Source organism: Hemiscyllium ocellatum, chromosome 30 (genome assembly GCF_020745735.1).
Source record: "Hemiscyllium ocellatum isolate sHemOce1 chromosome 30, sHemOce1.pat.X.cur, whole genome shotgun sequence".
Classification (NCBI taxonomy): Eukaryota; Metazoa; Chordata; class Chondrichthyes; order Orectolobiformes; family Hemiscylliidae; genus Hemiscyllium; species Hemiscyllium ocellatum.
The window spans coordinates 43,597,188-43,614,770 of NC_083430.1; the positions used below are offsets into that span (position 1 = coordinate 43,597,188).

At 38.2% G+C, this 17,583-nt stretch overlaps 1 protein-coding gene across 2 annotated transcripts in view; it reads right to left on the minus strand.

The window, feature by feature from the left end:
- Window positions 1–17,583, minus strand: part of kdm1a (lysine (K)-specific demethylase 1a) — a 68,875-nt gene that overhangs the window by 32,028 nt on the left and 19,264 nt on the right. For both annotated transcript variants that reach the window (XM_060847243.1, XM_060847242.1), the window contains 9 exons: window positions 17,270–17,376; window positions 13,962–14,043; window positions 13,297–13,391; window positions 10,859–10,876; window positions 7,385–7,527; window positions 6,875–6,965; window positions 2,618–2,752; window positions 1,339–1,412; window positions 396–507 (listed from right to left, as the gene is read on the minus strand). In XM_060847243.1, coding sequence (XP_060703226.1) covers window positions 396–507; window positions 1,339–1,412; window positions 2,618–2,752; window positions 6,875–6,965; window positions 7,385–7,527; window positions 10,859–10,876; window positions 13,297–13,391; window positions 13,962–14,043; window positions 17,270–17,376 — 857 coding nt within the window. The remainder of the gene's footprint in view (window positions 1–395; window positions 508–1,338; window positions 1,413–2,617; window positions 2,753–6,874; window positions 6,966–7,384; window positions 7,528–10,858; window positions 10,877–13,296; window positions 13,392–13,961; window positions 14,044–17,269; window positions 17,377–17,583) is intronic.

Genomic DNA, 17,583 nt, shown 5'->3' on the forward strand with positions numbered 1-17,583 from the left:
TACCCGATTTATTACCTCTCTGAAAAAAATCAAGGACAGAATCTTCTTGAGTCAAGGAACAGCCTTTAGAAAAAGAAAGGGGGACTAGCTTTGTGACACTGTGCCCAGAGACTGAGCAACCACCTATTTTCCAGAATCGCCATATATTACAAAAAAAGGAGCCACCTGATTCTGGGAAAAAAACAAATGTTTCAATATGCAGTTACTATAGAGGATGCAGATGACAGATCACACATCATACCATGAAACTAACAAATCAAGAGAAATTAGGACGGGCAATCAATGCTGGTCAAGTCAATGATACCCATATTTGCCAAACCAATAATTTATTTTTAAATCCATATATCAACTACACCAGTCTGTGCTGCATTAGACATGGTTAAATATTCACTCACCTGGTCCCAATGCTTCAATGAAAGTGTGGAGAGAGGTGTTGCATTAGCAAATTCCAAGTTGGCAAAATGCCAATCCAAGATCTGTCGGTCCCTTGACGACAGGTAAACATCACTAAAATGTAATTCAAAAACAATTCAACATCTTGTCTTCTTATTTACCAAGGTATTACAAGTTACAGTTTACAGGCCAGTGGTTCTCAAGGTTTGGTCCATAATGGTTCTCCAGGTGGTCCCTTGGATGGTCGAAAATACAAATCACTGAAGTACAATCCCACAGCTGAGTGTATCAAGAAAACATGCCAGAACCCTCATCCCCACCACCCACTTAGATAACAGGCAACTCCTGTGAACTCAACGCAAGTTGACATGTGTGACAATGTAACTTCGTAAGCAATGTTTGTGCTGTTAATATGGAAGCAAGCATTCATTTCTCAGTAAAAAAATATGATTTTACAAGGATGGTTTAAATTAAAATGTTCTCTTGTAGTATCAGCATTCATAATATGAAAGCATCTATACTTTTGTTTCTAGAGTGAATTAATAATTAAATAATCATGAACAAATGTATGCTCATCAATTTCTTACTTGAATATGGTGAGGTAGGACCAATAGGTGGTTTGCAAGGTGTTTTTAACCCTATCCGCTCCCCCCCCCCCCCCCCCCCCCCCCCCCCGCCCCCCCCCGCCCATCCAAATGGTCAGCAGACGAAAACATTTGAGAACCACTGCATCAGTCCACTCATACATTTCAATGTTTAGAAAAACTTGTGATTTGAGGCACATCCTCTAGTAAGGCAAGTCAAACACTGTTCAGAGCTCTGCACATAATCCAACATCCCAACTACAGCACAGTGATAAAAACCTGGCAATTACATTGTGAAACACCCTAAACACTAGTCAAAATTATTTCAAAACATGCAAAGCGTGCACATGAATGGAAATACCTGGGTGGATTTGCTTCTAATTCCTGGAGCTTCTCCTCTAGTTTCACTTGGGCTTCTGCAAGCTCATCATATTCCTATTACAAATTAAGTAAAATGAATTTGTCAAATCACCGCATAAAACAAATGCTGCTGAATGTTAGAGCAAAAGTCTGCTTTCTTTTACCTATGATACTGTGTTACGACTCAGCCCAAACTGTGCTATGAACTAGTTATATTAGCATCAAGATCCTTGCAAAAGCTGCTCTTCACCAAAATATTAAAATCAAACTTTAATTCACCAACATTAATTTCATTTTCGATGCCAACGATGCTGTGATCTGTTCAGGTGAAAACAGATTTAGGAGTTATTTGTTCCATACTTAAGTGCTTTTGGACTGGATTTAGATTACCCCAAATAATTTCATTTGGCTAAGCAGTACTCCCTGTTTGGATTCAGGTGAAAAGGAGAGTTCTTAGTAATTTTATTAACAATAATGAAATTGCAGCAGGGAAACAGTCATTCAGCCCAACTATCCATGTTGGCATTTAGCTTTCACCACTTCCTCAAACTCTGACAGCATCCAAACAAAAAACTGTTCTTTCCATCACTTATGCCGCCATATCGTTCCAACAGTGTCGCACCCCATACTGTAGCAAGCAACCATTAGAATTTTCAGAGATCATCTTTATCCCTAGACTTTTACTGTTTGTGATAAATCATAGAACTTCATTACCTTTTTCTACTGCTATATAAACCCAAAGCACTCACTTTTAACATCCTGCAAACTTTTTGTCTTATATTGCTTCCACTAACCCATAGCGCGAAGCCTACTTCTTTAAGAGCATAGCCACTGTGAATCAAATACAATACAAGTGTTTAAGGTGGTAAAATGGTGATTATTAGCAATTGGAACTGCATTACAAATTCTGATATATGCATAGAACTCTAATGGGTGACCATGCTTCTGTAGGTGCAAGCAAGCATAGATCTTCAAATTGTCAGAAGGAAAACTTTTTTAAGTACAACACAGTACAGCACCACACCTTTGCCATCATTAGCCTTTGGTTCTAACAGCAGGCAATGATGCAAGTAATTTTAAAAATGACAAGACATTCACATAAGACTATTATATTTCTTCTCCACATCCACACCAAAATCCAGACTTCGCTATTTTCAAGAGAAGGGTGAAAATAGGTTGACAAATCTCCTCCCCCACCCAGCAAAAAGAAAAATGACAAATAAAAAGAAATTTCCACACAAATCCCTACACAATCAAGACAAACATAAAACAAGACTTGCCTTGCATAATGCAGTTAAATCTCTCAATTTACTTTTCACCAGAAATTCTGCTGTGATGTCACGTGGGGGCTTTACTTCAGAGGCTTCTTTGTACTGTTGATGTAGCTCTTTTATCTTTTCTTTCAGTGATACCATCTGACACAGTTTTTTAAAAAAAAGTAAAGCGAGACAAAAGATACTGGTGAACATAGGATAACCCCATGTAAAATTCTTTTCAATGACATTGTCCTACACAACATGTAGTCTGTCATTAAATAATGAAGATATACTGGAAATTTTCAGCAGTTCAAACAGCATTTGTAGACAATAACAGAGTTAAGATATCAGATCAATGATCATGGAAATTAAAATGCCTTTCTGCACCCTTTATTGTCACAGACAACTGCAAATTATAAACAAAGTGCTAGTGAAACTCAATATGTCCAGCAGCAATGGAGAGAGAAACAAGAGTTAATGTTTTGAATCCCATCTAACATAAGAGTCATATGGGATTCAAAATTGGGCTTGAAGTGTTAACTCAGCTTCTCTCTCTCTCACACTTTCTCTCTCTCTCTCGACAGATGCTACAGACCTGCTAAGTTTCTTCTGATCTTTTTTAAAGATTTTCTGTTCTTTATTTCAGGTTTCCAGCATCCGCAATACTGTGCTCTTATTTCAGTAAAGAATTATGCATTTTATGATGCCGTTAAAACAAAAATATACTTAAATTGCTTTTTGCAGAGCAATTGGGTTAAAGGTTTTAAAGCATAGTATGTTTACTCAGGACATCACAAGTCTAGGACTTACAAATTTCAGAAGTTTGAAATAGAAACAGGAAATATAAGCACCTCAAAAAAAAAGCAAGTTAAAATATCTGATGTGGACCCTTATGCGGGACAATGCATATGCTGAAAAAGGGACTGCATTCCAAGTGCTAACCTGTTCTCTTTACAGATGCTAATGGAAGCTACTGTGGATTTTCCATACTTTTATTGATTTTGTTATAATTCCAGAAAAGTCAGATCCCATAGTGGCATGTTACATGATGGATCAGAAAATTCATTTTTGTAATTTGGTCACCATGGTGATTACTCACCAAACATATTCACATAAGACGTAACAGAACACAAATTTATTACACAAAAGAAACAAAAATTAAAAAGGACAATTTATAAAAACCTTAAGCATCAAAGGAAAGATTCAACCTTTTCGACAGCAGTTTCTTTTACAGAAACTTAATCCCAGTGAAGCATCACTCCTACCTCATCTTGAAGATTTCTTACATAACTGACTCTTTTCATTTCTAATGGTCAAGAGGCTCTTTATGAGTTCTAAGGACCTGGATTCCGCATAAGCTCTGACAACTTGGAGACTTCCACAACTTTGTGCAACTTGGAGATTGTACACACAAAAAGAATACATTTCCACTAGGATGAAACTGTTCTTATAAAACGGAAATTTGATTCTAACTCAAACTAATAGTGGACCTTAGTAGTGCTATGTGCTATAAAACTCACTGCAAACATGTCAATTAACTCCACAAGTACTTTACTAGGCATATACCTTCAGTCAAATACTTCCTTGGAGATAATTTATTTCAATGTTCCAAATGACTTTCTGCTCTCCTAATGAATTATTTACCTCCATAGAAATTGAGCAAATTTATTTTATTTCTACTTTCGATGCCAAATTCCCAAGTGATCATAATATATCATTAATCTTTATCACAGTATATCATATATCCTTGAAAAAAAAGGTTTTAAAAAGGATAGTAATAGAAAAATCAATTTAACGGCCAATTATTCTTCAAACAGACTTCATGAAGAGTCAGTGGATTCTAAATACTAATGCTACTTTTTCCCTTATGGCTACTGCCTGACCTGCTGAGTTTCACCAGCCATTTCTACTTTGTTTTAGATCTCCCGGAATCAAAGCTCATTGCTTTATTATATTATTATTCAAGTTTTGCAATGACAGCGAGTAAATGGTGCGCAAGGTGTTACTGTCAAATGAAGTTGAAAACCAAATCAAAGAAAAGTCTCTAGCATTACAGAGTCATAGCACGGAAACAGAACCTTTGGTCCAACTTGTCCATTCCGACCAGATATCCCAGCCCAATCTAATCCCATCTGCCAGCACCCCCGGCCCATATCCCTCCAAACCTTCCTATTCATATACCCATCCAAATGCCTTTTAAATGTTGCAATTGTATTAGGCTTCACCACTTCCTCTGGTAGCTCATTCCATACATGCACCACCCTCTGTGTGAAAAAGTTGCCCGTAGGTCTCTTTTATATCTTTCCCCTCTCACCCTAAACCTATGCCTTCTAGTTCTGGACTCCCCCACCCCAGGGAAAAGACTTTGTCTATTTATCCTATCCATGCCCCTCATGATTTTATAAACCTCTGTAACGTAACCCCTCAACCTCTGACGCTTCAGGGAAAACAGCCCTAGTCTATACATTCTCTCCCTCTAGCTCAAATCCTAACCCTGGCAACATCCCTGTAAATCTTTCCTGAACCGACATGACATGCAACAGATTTTCTGAACTACATAACTTCAATTCTTCCTCCATAACAGATTGTCATTTATAAATAAAACCTTGTCCAGTCTTTAAAATGTACAGTTGCTTCAACTAAAGGACCAAGCATTTACACACTGCAGTGAGTTAGAAACAGATAATCAGATCTGCAATACTCATCACCATCATCAGCAGCAGCAGCAGCACCATCACAGGGTAGAAGCTGGTAGTGCATTCCAACATAAAATTTAATAATCACAAATTCAAGGAATATGCAAAAACCATGACTGATTTCTTTATAAATGTGATAGAATATTTCCCTCTTAGCATAGAGTACTTCAGGAGTGAAGATGCACATTTGGAAAAATACCAGAACTCTGATGGTCCATTCAAAATAATAAATCATATTTTCTTAAAAGAATATTCTACAGAACACATGTGGGGTACTTTGAATCAGGTTCAAGCAATTCAGTGGTTATACATGCCTGTTTGGGATTCCTCTGGGTGCTCCGGTTTCCTCCCACAATCCAGATGAATTGGCCATGCTAAATTGCCCATAGTGTTAGGTGCATTAGTCAGGGGTAAATATAAGTTGGGGGAATGGTTCTGGGTGGGGTGCTCTTCAGAGGATCAGTGTGGACTTGTTAGGCTGAAGGGCCTGTTTCCATACCGTAGGGTATCTAATCTAAATTACCTGGATCCAGTTGGTAGGACTTTCAGCCAATTCTAAATGTTGAAGGTTCAAGTCTCACTAGAGAGATCTGACCATATAAATCTAGGCCAACATGTTAGGTTTTGATGAAGTACTACATTGTTGGAGGTTCAGGTATTTGGATGAGACTTTAAACTGAGGCCCTAAGAGCTTTCTCAAATGGACATAAATGATTCCATAATATTTCAAAGAAAAACAAGGAGATGTTCTCTGCCATCCTGACCTATATCTATTCCTCAACAAACACCGTGTAATAAGTCACCTTGTTGTTAAGTCACTGCTGCTTCTAAGACTTTGTTGAATGCAAACTAGCTGTTACATTTCCTATAGTACAACAGTGACTACATTTGTGAAGTGCTTTGAGACAGTGAAAAGTGCTGTAAAATGCTAATTTTCTTCAGGCATAAAACTGTTGGTATCTCAAAAGCAATTTCTCAACATATTCAACATGAACCAAAGAGAACAGATCTTTTTCTGTTTAAGTTCACGAGACTAGCAATTAAAATTAAATTGCTGGACATACAAACTTCATTCAGCTTCCACATAAACGTAAGTGATAAAAATTCCTTAACTTTGTTCTCAATCCACTACTTAAATGGACTTTTCACATCACAAAAGGAGATCAAAAAGGTATCTTTACAGGTGAAAGGTAATTACAAACATATCCTTTCAACAGAACCTGAATAGATTCTGGTCATTTGAAGGTTTCCTAATTAGTCAAACAATCTTTTTACATTATCCACCATGTAAGGCTGTTTGAAACAGATTGATTGAAAAGTCGATTCCTCTTCTGCTGAAAGATATAAAGTATATGGGTGTACAGTGAGGATGTGTTTGAGGTGGTGTATCATCTTAATCTAGAGCAGGCTTAATGATCTTTGAATTTCAGACAAATCAAAACATAGGTCAGGGATAGTCACATGCTTTAACATGCACTGGAAATTTCCTTAAAAGGAAAGATTTAATGGTCAAACATGAAATAAAGACAATTTCTTTTCCTTATTTCTTAGTTTCTAGGTAAAACTTCAAGCAAGTTCAAATTACCTTATTTAGCAATTCTTTCAGATCCTCTTGCGTTTTCACTATTTTCTTCCAGTGCTCAATCTGTTCATCCTTCACATGCTTTTCTTGCAGTCTATCAAGGTTCCAAATTACCATTTTAGTGCAACTGATGTTTTGGGGTTATTGCCTTTACAATCTTATTATATTTGTATTTCATCAATAATTGCAATGACATACTTTAGACTTATTTCAATGGCTATTACGCTGACCTTCCTATATCATCTGCCACATAATTATTGAAGAGAACCAGAAAAACTGGTTGTAAAGATTAGAAATTTTTAAACGTCTCTTCCTTGAATCAAAAGTATGCCAACAAAATAAGTTACACATTATGAACGAAAAACAGTGCTTGCTGAAGAAACTAATAATTGGTCAATGGCATTTTCAAGTATTTACAAGAGACAATTCACGGATAGGTATTATTTGGACTGACGGGAGGACTTTATGCATACAAGCATATGAAATCTATCTAGTAAGAGACTAAATACTCACTGGATGACAACTTCTAATGCCTGTCCTAATGATACAGGTTTATTATTCAAATAGTTGAAGTCCAGCTGATGACTGAGGTAAGACGTAGCCTCAAGCAAGCGATTGAATTCCTGCTCTACCATCTCATCTTTTTCCTTGGGAACCTGAAAAACAGGGAAAAAATACTATTGCTAAATCAACAGAGACAGGATGATAAATTTATGTGAGAAAGAACAAAAGAACAGAATCGGTATAGGTCGGTGCATTGTGTAGAGGAGTTAGAAGGGCATGTTGTTGCTATACAGGACATTGATTAGGCCACTTGTGGAATACCGCTTTCAATTCTGGTCTCCCTGCTGCAGGAAAGATGTTGTAAAATTTGAAAGGGTTCAGAAAAGATTTACAAGGATTTTGCTAGATTTGGAGAGTGACAGTTATATGGAGGGGCTGAATAGGCTGGGGCTATTTTTCCTGCAGCATTGGAGGCTGAGGTGTGAACTTATAGAAGGTTTATAAAATCATGAGAGGCATGGATAGGGTGAATAACCAAGGTACTTTTCCTAGGGTAGGGGAGTCCAAGCCTAGAGGGCATAGGTTTACAATGAAAGAGGAAAGATTTAAAAGGGATCTAAGGGGCAACTTTTTCATCAGAGAGTGGTATGTGTATGGAATGAACTGCCAGAGGAAGGGGTAGAGACTACAATTACAATATTTAAAAGACATATGGGTGGGTATACGAATAAGAAGGGTTTACAGGGATATGAGCTAAATGCCAGCAAATGGGATGAGATTAATTTAGATTCATACAGACGTACAGCATGGAAACAGACCCTTTGGTGCAATCCGTCCATGTCGACCAATATCCCAGCCCAATCTAGTCCCATCTGCCAGCACCTGGCCCATATCCATTCAAACCCTTCCTATTCATATACCTATCCAAATGCCTCTTAAATGTTGCAACTGTATCAGCCTCCACCACATCCTCTGGCAGCTCATTCCATACATGTACCACCCTCTGCGTGAAAAAGTTTCCCCATAGGTCTCCTTTATATCTTTCCCCTCTCACCCTAAACCTATGCCCTCTAGTTCTGGATTCCCCAACCCCAGGGAAAAGACTTTGTCTATTTAGCCTATCCATACCCCTCATGATTTTGTAAATTTCTATAAGGTCACCCCTCAGCCTCCAACACTCCAGGGAAAATAGCCCCAGCCTGTTCATCCTCTCCCTATAGCTCAAATCCTCTAACCCTGGCAACATCCTTGTAAATCTTTTATGAACCCGTTCAAGTTTCACAACATCTTTCCAATAGGAAGGAGACCAGAATTACACACAATATTCCAACAGTGGCCTAACCAATGTCCTGTACAGCCGCAACATGACCTCCCAACTCCTGTACTCAATACTCTGACCAATAAAGGAAAGCATACCAAACACCTTCTTCACTGTCCTATCTACCTGCGACTCCACTTTCAAAGAGCTATGAACCTGCACTCCAAGGTCTCTTTGTTCACCAGCACTCCCTAGGACTTTACCACTAAGTGTAGAAGTCCTGCTAAGATTTGCTTTCCCAAAAATGCAGCACCTTACATTTATCTGAATTAAACTCCATCTGGTCAAGATTCTGTTGTAATCTGAGGTAACCCTCTTCGCTGTCCATTACACCTCCAATTTTGGTGTCACCTGCAAACTTACTAACTGTACCTCTTATGCTCGCATCCAAATCATTTATGTAATTTAGGACGAGTTGAGCCAAAGGGTCTGATTCTGTGCTGTACATCTCTATTAGAAGAGTTAGGTGGCTGCACACAGCAAAGAAAGAATTACAAATGTAATGCCTGTTAGGAGAGATTCAAGTTTTCAAAACCAAAACTTCACAAGCAAAGAACTGACTCTATTTTAAATCCCTTCATGCTTGAAAATAAAATCCTCACAGGGCTCAGTGAGTAGCGATCAAAATATGTTGTAGATCAAACACAATCCTTACCAACAAACCTGTCTTTTTTTGGGGATGCCAAGTCCCTTTCAATTTTTTGTTTAGTACAGCCACAACTTCAAAAAGGACCATCCAGTGTGCAGGTTGCACAGAGATTCCTGTGTTGTTGCACTGCTACAGAGTTTATGGGGAACATTCGTCCCACGACCCATTGGTGTCGCTATCCATGCTGGACGCTGTATGTGACATTTCAGTGAAATTCATGTCAGCAGTGAGTTTCAACGTGAATTTGTCACAATTTGTCATGGACAGCTGAATTGTTAACCACGTGAGAATGTCAAATCCTCAACTGTAAACATTTGGTTAGTCATAAAGATAGTCATTTTATCCTTTACTGGGGTACAGAAATGAATCTTTAGGTGTTTAGGTTTTACTTCAGATTTGACACTTATGGCAAATGGTTAGCACACATCTTAATGCACAAAGTATCTAGAGTTTTTGCCTCCACAACACTAGTTTAACCTCTGCTCATCAGTTTGCCATAAGGTGTACATAAAACATTAAACCTTGGATAGAAAAACAAAACCAATTTAGACAAGGACAAAACTGGCCACCATAAGCAAACCAGGTCTCAAGTTGAGGTTCATGTTCCTTTCATCATTCAAGCTAACATTAAGAATTTTAGCACTATTAATTTATCTAATTAAATTATCAAATATGCCTTTGAAATAAAAAATCCAGTGTTTTTAATGGCATGAATAAAAAAAATTCACCAATTTAATGCAGCTGCTACATTTCAATGATGTGAATTCAAATCAACAAATCATTTTGTATAAGGAGCACGCCCGTCTATGTTATGGTTGCACTCATACTATTACAAAGCTCTTCATTGTATGGTATCTGCTTTTATAACCTTGTCAGGCTCCAATTACATCCTCCCACCAGTCGTGATAGCACAATACCACAGCCGTGCCTTTCCTCGTTTCTTAGCAGCACTGTGAAGAAACACTTAAGCTCCAAACCATTCTATTCTTGACAGTGAGGAAACTGAACTTTGCTATTTAATTAAATGTAAAAATGAAGTAAATTAAAATAATAACGCATGTATGACTTCAAATGAGGACTGCATTAACCTAATCACATTATGGCCCATTTTAATTCTAGATTACAATTAGCTTTCACAGGATTGTTGTGGCACAGTGGTAGTGGCCCTACCTCTGAGCCTGAAGGCCCAATTTGAAACCTCACCTGTTCAGGTGTGTATTAACATGTCTGAACAGATTGATTAAAACATCTACACATGGTTTTCACCCTTCATGTACTACACCATGGGAGATTCAATAATTATATTGTTAACTCCAGTCAATCAAATGAGTTTTGCACAATCTAAGGACTGGTATACTGCAAACCATATCTACACTTATTTCCAATAATCCAAAATGCTGAAATATTTCAAATAATTAAACAGATCTTTCACCCCTCCCTCCACCCACCACAATGACTTCCTGCTCTTTGTGAGGTATCATAATATATGCCCATCAGCAAAAGTAAAAATACATACGTTTGTGCATCTTTCTCCCTGCATTAGCATCAGATTCCAAACATCGGGAATTGACATAGAAAGTTGACATAGAAAGAAAAACGGGAGAAAAAGTTATTAGTGTCTTGACCTAATCACCACAATTTTGAAGTGCTCAACCAATAAACTATTATTTATACAATGCCTTATCATGGTTGCCAGGGCAGCTCAAATATTTCAGAATTGTAACCACTGCCATTTTTATGGTAATGCAGTAGCCATTTTGCTTAAAAAGAGTAAAGAAAGTGAATAAGTAGTTAGTCTATTTTTGGTAGCCTTGATTGAGGGATGAATGTTCAGTGGCATAACAGAAGAGATTCCTGCTCTTCCTCAAATCATACAAAAGGATTATTAATGCTAACATAATATGGCACCTTCAACAAAGTAATGTTCTCTCATTACTGCTCTGAAATATCAGTCTACAAGGCTTCCTTGCATTATCTGGAATTAGGTTTAAGTCTACAAACCTTCTGATTCACAGGCAAAAGTGGTACTAAATGAGCCAAATTCAGAGCTCACTTACAATGCAGAATTTTCATTCTTCCAAGAAGAATGCACTATGCTCGGCATGCCAGGAGAAAACATCCAATACAAGATTAACATCTCCTACTTCACATCCAGTGATATCAACTTTCCTCAAGTCAAGAAACCCAGAACTTGCCATAATCACTTCAACTGCACCATCAACAGAGCATTACCATACCATCAACAGGGCAACTTTACTTGCCAAAAAAACTCAATCCCTGTTTCCTTTCTGAGCAAATATTCCAGCAAGTCAATTAGAAGGTCTGTATCATATAATAAATAGATCAGGTATAATAGTCAATCGTTTTGAATTTCAGTAGCATTGACTTGAGTAAATCCTGAATGTCTTTGTTCACTACTATATCTTGAGGGCCCTGAATTCCTCCCTGAAATTCAAACTGAATGTAGATATTCCTGAAGTAGTTGATCAAGAATCCTGATGACGACTAACAAAGAACTGCAAAATTATTTAACTATATCATTATTAAATGCATTTTTAAAAAAAACTTTAATAGTCCAAAGTTCTTAATTTAGCGCACAGAATGTCTTGATTTTTGGTTTTTTACCTTGACAACCTCAATACAACTTCTGGTTTTCACATCAGCTAACCAGAAAGCACCCAACTGTAGATATAAAAAGGAGCACAATGTTTCCCAGCCATAATCAATAATATCCCTAGATGCTGGCAAGTCTACGAAAATGCATTCTCCCAGAGACACCAAATTTGGTACAACAATGAAACAGTAGTACAACAACAGAATTAGCCAGTTGCCAGGAGCAACTCCACTGCAATACTATTAACTCCAACAGCAAACATAACTTTAAAAAAAATTAAACTTTAATCTTACTCACATTCACTCCTAAAAGTATAATTGAAACAAACAGAATGGAGGAAGGGAAGATTAAATAAGCAATGATAAACTTACATAGGCGTTTTCTGTTTAGATTTACACTAATCTTTTCCTCTACAAGAACTGAAATGTTTAATTTACCAGTCAGCTTTCTGATACTCAATTCCTATCAGAGAGTTGACAATTTTTAAACATTTGTTTTTGGTAATAAAATATTTTATCAACTAGTAAAAATTGACATTCACATCAATATTAAAAACATTAAAACAAAAGATCTGAAGGAAAATAAATTAATTTATAAATTCTGCTCATGTATAAGTGACTAAATAATTTGCGCCTTGCTAAAGGTATAATATGATAAGTTACAGGGCTTCATTCAGAAAAAGGTAGGTTTCACTTTATGTTTGAGAACACATATCCACAGAGCACACTAAGGAACTGTTACACAAGTGAAGATTAAATAAAGTTCCTGAATCCGCGCACAGATTGTTTTGCTTCTTTTACTGGTGATTTGAGGACTTTATGAATGTCAGGAAGATGTTTGGTAAGCACAACCCATATCATCTTCTACTTCACACAGGGCAAACCACATCCACAGTAATATACCTGTTGTAAGTGGTGGAGACTGAATACTCATTATTTTAAAGTCTTACAGAAAATTAAAAGGATTCCTGGTTCAAACAAAACCTGTATGGTCCTTAGGGTGCAAGACAACTTTAGAGCGATTTGCAGACTAAGATAATACCTTTGCATAGGGTCACACCTCCTTATTTTTACATCCAAAACCCCTTCACTTTCACTCAGTTTCTAGCTAATGAATTCAACTCTGCACCCAGTCACTAGGAAATGTAGGAATGCCAACTTTGCCAATCCAAATAGATGCATCCTTGCCATTCATTCAAATTCTTCCACAGTAGCATAGCAAATATCTTATAAATCCACAGTGCAGTAAGATCTTTAATCTAAGATGAATTTACCATATCTACAGGAGTAAAGCAAGTCTAACTGTTATACTGTTTGTGAAGAATTTGTAATCAGACTTACAGCCTGCCCATTTGCCTCATAAAGGGGACACTTTTGTTTTATTTTGGCCAGCTCCATGTTCACTTGCTTGCTAACCACTGCCATTGGGTTTCCACCTGCAAAATAAAGGGATAGATGGTATTTGGTAGAAATACACAGATAAACAGACTGAAAAATAAATGCCTTACACCTCGTCAGTCAGCTCAGTTGGCCGGAAAGTTGGTTTGCAATGCACAGCAACATCCAACAACACAGGTTAATTTCCGCACCAGCTGAAGTTACTATGAAGGTCCATCTTCTCAACCTCTCAAATGACCTCAGGTTGCAATATTTAACACGAAGAAAATAATTCAATACAGAGTAATTCTTTCCAATAGCAGGCAATACCTGAACAGCTGACAAAATTACAGCTAAGAGATTACAAAATAAGATCACAAAACAGTTGCTTCCCAGCAGAAAACATTATGGGAATCTGGAATACTCTGCCAAACTGACAGAGATTTGCTAAGCGAGGGCCTGAAGGGATGAGGACTATAAACAGACTAAGGTAGATTTTCATCACCTGATCGTACATGTTCAAGATGAGAAAGAGCCAAACCATTCTTATTATTTTCGTAAAGTTTCATCAAGCCAGCCTCCTCCCAAAAATACAAGAAAATTATTTTTGGAGATTATACAAAACTTACCAAGTCCTGTTACAACCATGGCACCCAAATCAGCAACATAGCTTCCCTTTCTAAATGTGGCTACTCGACCTCCAACACGATCCTGCAATTTAAGTGATTCTGAAGTGGTAAGTCTGCTCATTTGTACACAACACAAAATCACTAATACAGCTCACACTTTTTTAAAAATTCCATCATGGGATGTGAGCTGTGCTGGCTAGAATGGCATTTATTACCCATCCCTAATTGCTTTGACAAGTAGTGCTTCCTAAAACTATTGCAAACCCTGGCGTATGGAGGACACAAACTTCTTTAGGAAGGAAATTCTAGGTTTTTAACCCACCGACAGTGAAGAAACGGAAACATACAGGCAATCCTTGGGCTGCAAATGGGCTCTGTTCGCAAGTCGACTTGTACGCAAGTTGGAACACAACATAAAATAGCTGTTCTTAAGTACAGGAAATGTTCATATGTCAGATCTCCAAAATTACATCCTGCATGGGATTGTGTTCATTAGCAAAAATGCTCTTAAATTGGGGATCCCCTGTAGTTCAGAGTCTAGATGGTATGTGGCTTTTAGGGGAACTTGGAGATAGTGATGTTCTTAAGCATCTGTTGCTTTGTCCTTCTAAGTAATAGAGATCACAAGGTTGAAATCTGCTGTGGAAGGAACTTTGGTTATTTGCTATAGTTTGTCATGCGGATTCAGCACATTGTAGCCACTATATGTCAGTGGTAAACGGAGTAATTGTTGAACGTGCTAGAAAGATTGCAAGTCAAGAAGTGTTATTGGAGCTGCACGCATCCAGGCAAGTGGACAGCATTCCATCACATTCCTGACTTCTGTCCTGTGGATAGCAAACAGGCAGTGGGGACACAGGAAGTGAGTTGCTCATTGCAGAACTCTCAGCTTTTGGCCTGTTCTTGGAAGCCACAATATTAATATGGATGGTTCACTTTAGTTTCTGAAAAATATTAACCCACAGAATGGTGGAAATTCAGCGATCACAGTGCCACTGACTATCATGGAGAGATGGTCATCGACTGGCACTTGTGTGGAATCTATGCTATTTGGTACTTATCCAAATCTGGATATGCAGATCTTACTGCATATGGACATAAACTGTTTCAGTAACTGAGGAATTGCAAATGATGCTGAACATGGTGCAATCAACCATACCACTTTTGACCTTATGATGGAAGTAAGGATCACCAGTGAATCAGTTGAAGATGTTATATGCCAAGAACACAATGAAGATCACCTGCACTGATGCACCAAGTGTTTGGTATCCAATAATAACCATCTTCTTTTATGCTAGGTATGACTCCAATCAAAGATTTCCTCTGACACCAGTTTAACTAAGGTTCCCAGATGCCTCATCTAGCCAAATGCTGTCTTGAGGTCAAGGACAGTCACATTCACCTCATCTCTGAAGTTCAGATCTCCACCAGTTTAGGAGCAAGTGAGTGGCCCAAGTGAGAATCACACCAGCAGATTTTCACTACTGAAGTTCCATAAGCTCTGGCTCAATCTCTATAACCATACAGCATTACTAATAAAAGGCACAGATGTTACTGATTTTTTATTGCCAAAAGCACATGGTACATTACAAATATTGAATTCTGTCCAATATTTCCAATGTGAGCCTTGCTTACATGAGTTTTGCATCACCTCTACTGAGGAAGGTATACCAGTAATGTGTGCCAGCTATGCAGCTATCGGAGGCCTAGGCGCAACAAGAGACTACAGCTCACAGGCAAGTGTTAGTGGGGACTTTTTGGAAACAAGGGTCAAGGTTGGTTTTTAAGCAGACAAGAGATTTGGTTCCATTAAACACCTACGCCGTCTGCAAGGAAGTTCAGCAGCATCTGTTTATCAGGCCTCCCACGTGGTGACTGAACCCTGCTTGTGGGTGAATGACAGCAGTGGTGGGATGTGACCCCTAAGTGAGCATTACTGCATATTTCATGGGCCTCAATTAGTATTTCGGCAGGAATGCTATCCATGAGCACTCTGCCCCCCACCAAACTTATTCAGGCGAGGGAAGGAAGCAGATGGTTTTAATCTGGCAAGGTCCCCTACATTGAACGTATCACTTCATTAAATTCCACTACTTTTTTTATTTACCTGTGGGATGTGGGCATCACTGCTGGCCAGCATTTATTGCCTGTCTCTAGTTGCCTTTGAACTGAGCGGCTTACCAGGCCATTTCAGAGGGCAGTTGTCCACATTGTGGATCTGGAGACACCTGTTCACTAGCCCAGGTGAAGATGGCAGATTTCCTGCCCTTACAGACATTAGTAAACTAGATTAGTCAAACAAATGGCTAGTGAACAGGTGTCTCCAGATCCACAATGTGGACAACTGCCCTCTGAAATGGCCTGGTAAGCCGCTCAGTTCAAAGGCAACTAGAGACAGGCAATAAATGCTGGCCAGCAGCGTGGTCATCAATAGAATCGTAATTTCAGATTACATCCAAATTCCACCATCTGACTTGGCGGGTGTCGAACCCCCCCCCCCAAATATTACTTATGTATCTGGATTAATAGTATAGTGGTAATACTACCCAGCCAGAGCCTCCCCTACTGCATGGAACCACATATGTGTGGGGTGTGTGGTGGGTGCGTGTGTGTGTGTGGGGGGGAATGGATGTTAAGTCATTAATTCCATCCATTAATTGTAGTTATCCCTTTCCACACTTGCTACCTGACCTCAATATTTGTAGCAGCTTGCTTGAATTTGACATTTCCAAAATCATAGTACTTTGGTGTTGTCCTATTGTACTAAGTATTGTTTACACTTCTGATGAACTCAGACCTTCAACAGCTTCGGTACTTCCCACCAGAAATCCAGAAAATATGTTAAAAATACATACTTTCCTTGTTTCAAATATTATCCTGCAGACAAAAACAAAAACTCTCTCCTCCAATGGACAGCAATTACATCAGCAGTGCATCTCTGTCAATAAAGCTACCTGCTAAAGTAAAGCTTTTTTCCATTTGATTTCAAGAAATGGGAACACCTGAACTACAAAATACTTGCCCACTTCACCCAAATATTAACTACTTCAAAAGAATGGTGTCATGTTCAATGGCACCAGGATAATTTGTTTCTTACTAAAAATACAAACATGCACTATTTTTAGAATTCATTTGTGTCCTGAAATTTGACTTTGCAATAAAAGTCAGTTGGTCAATTGAGAGTTTGATTTTTATGAATGAAATACCAACCTGTTTCCTGTTTTGCACATTGCCAAATGGGAGACTTACATTTTACAAACTTCTCTTGCTAGATCTTTGGCATTTGTGATCAAAAAAAAACAACTTACTCTTGCCTCCAGTACAGTGACATCCATTCCAAAGCTTTGCAGTTGGCGAGCTGCTGCCAGACCCGACACTCCAGCACCAATAATTATCACCTTCCCCGTCTTCTTTGCTATGAATCATAATGTTTTTCCAATTACTAAACAAAGGAAACACAGATCAACAGCACAGCCCAAGATTATTTAAATTACGAAAGTGCCCACACTTAATTAGATATTCTAATACATTTGGAGTATTTCTGGTAGTTTTCTTTTTAGATGGCCAGGAACGCTTTTCCCTGTCACCAATTCCATGGCCCCCCTCTGATCGATGCAAATTA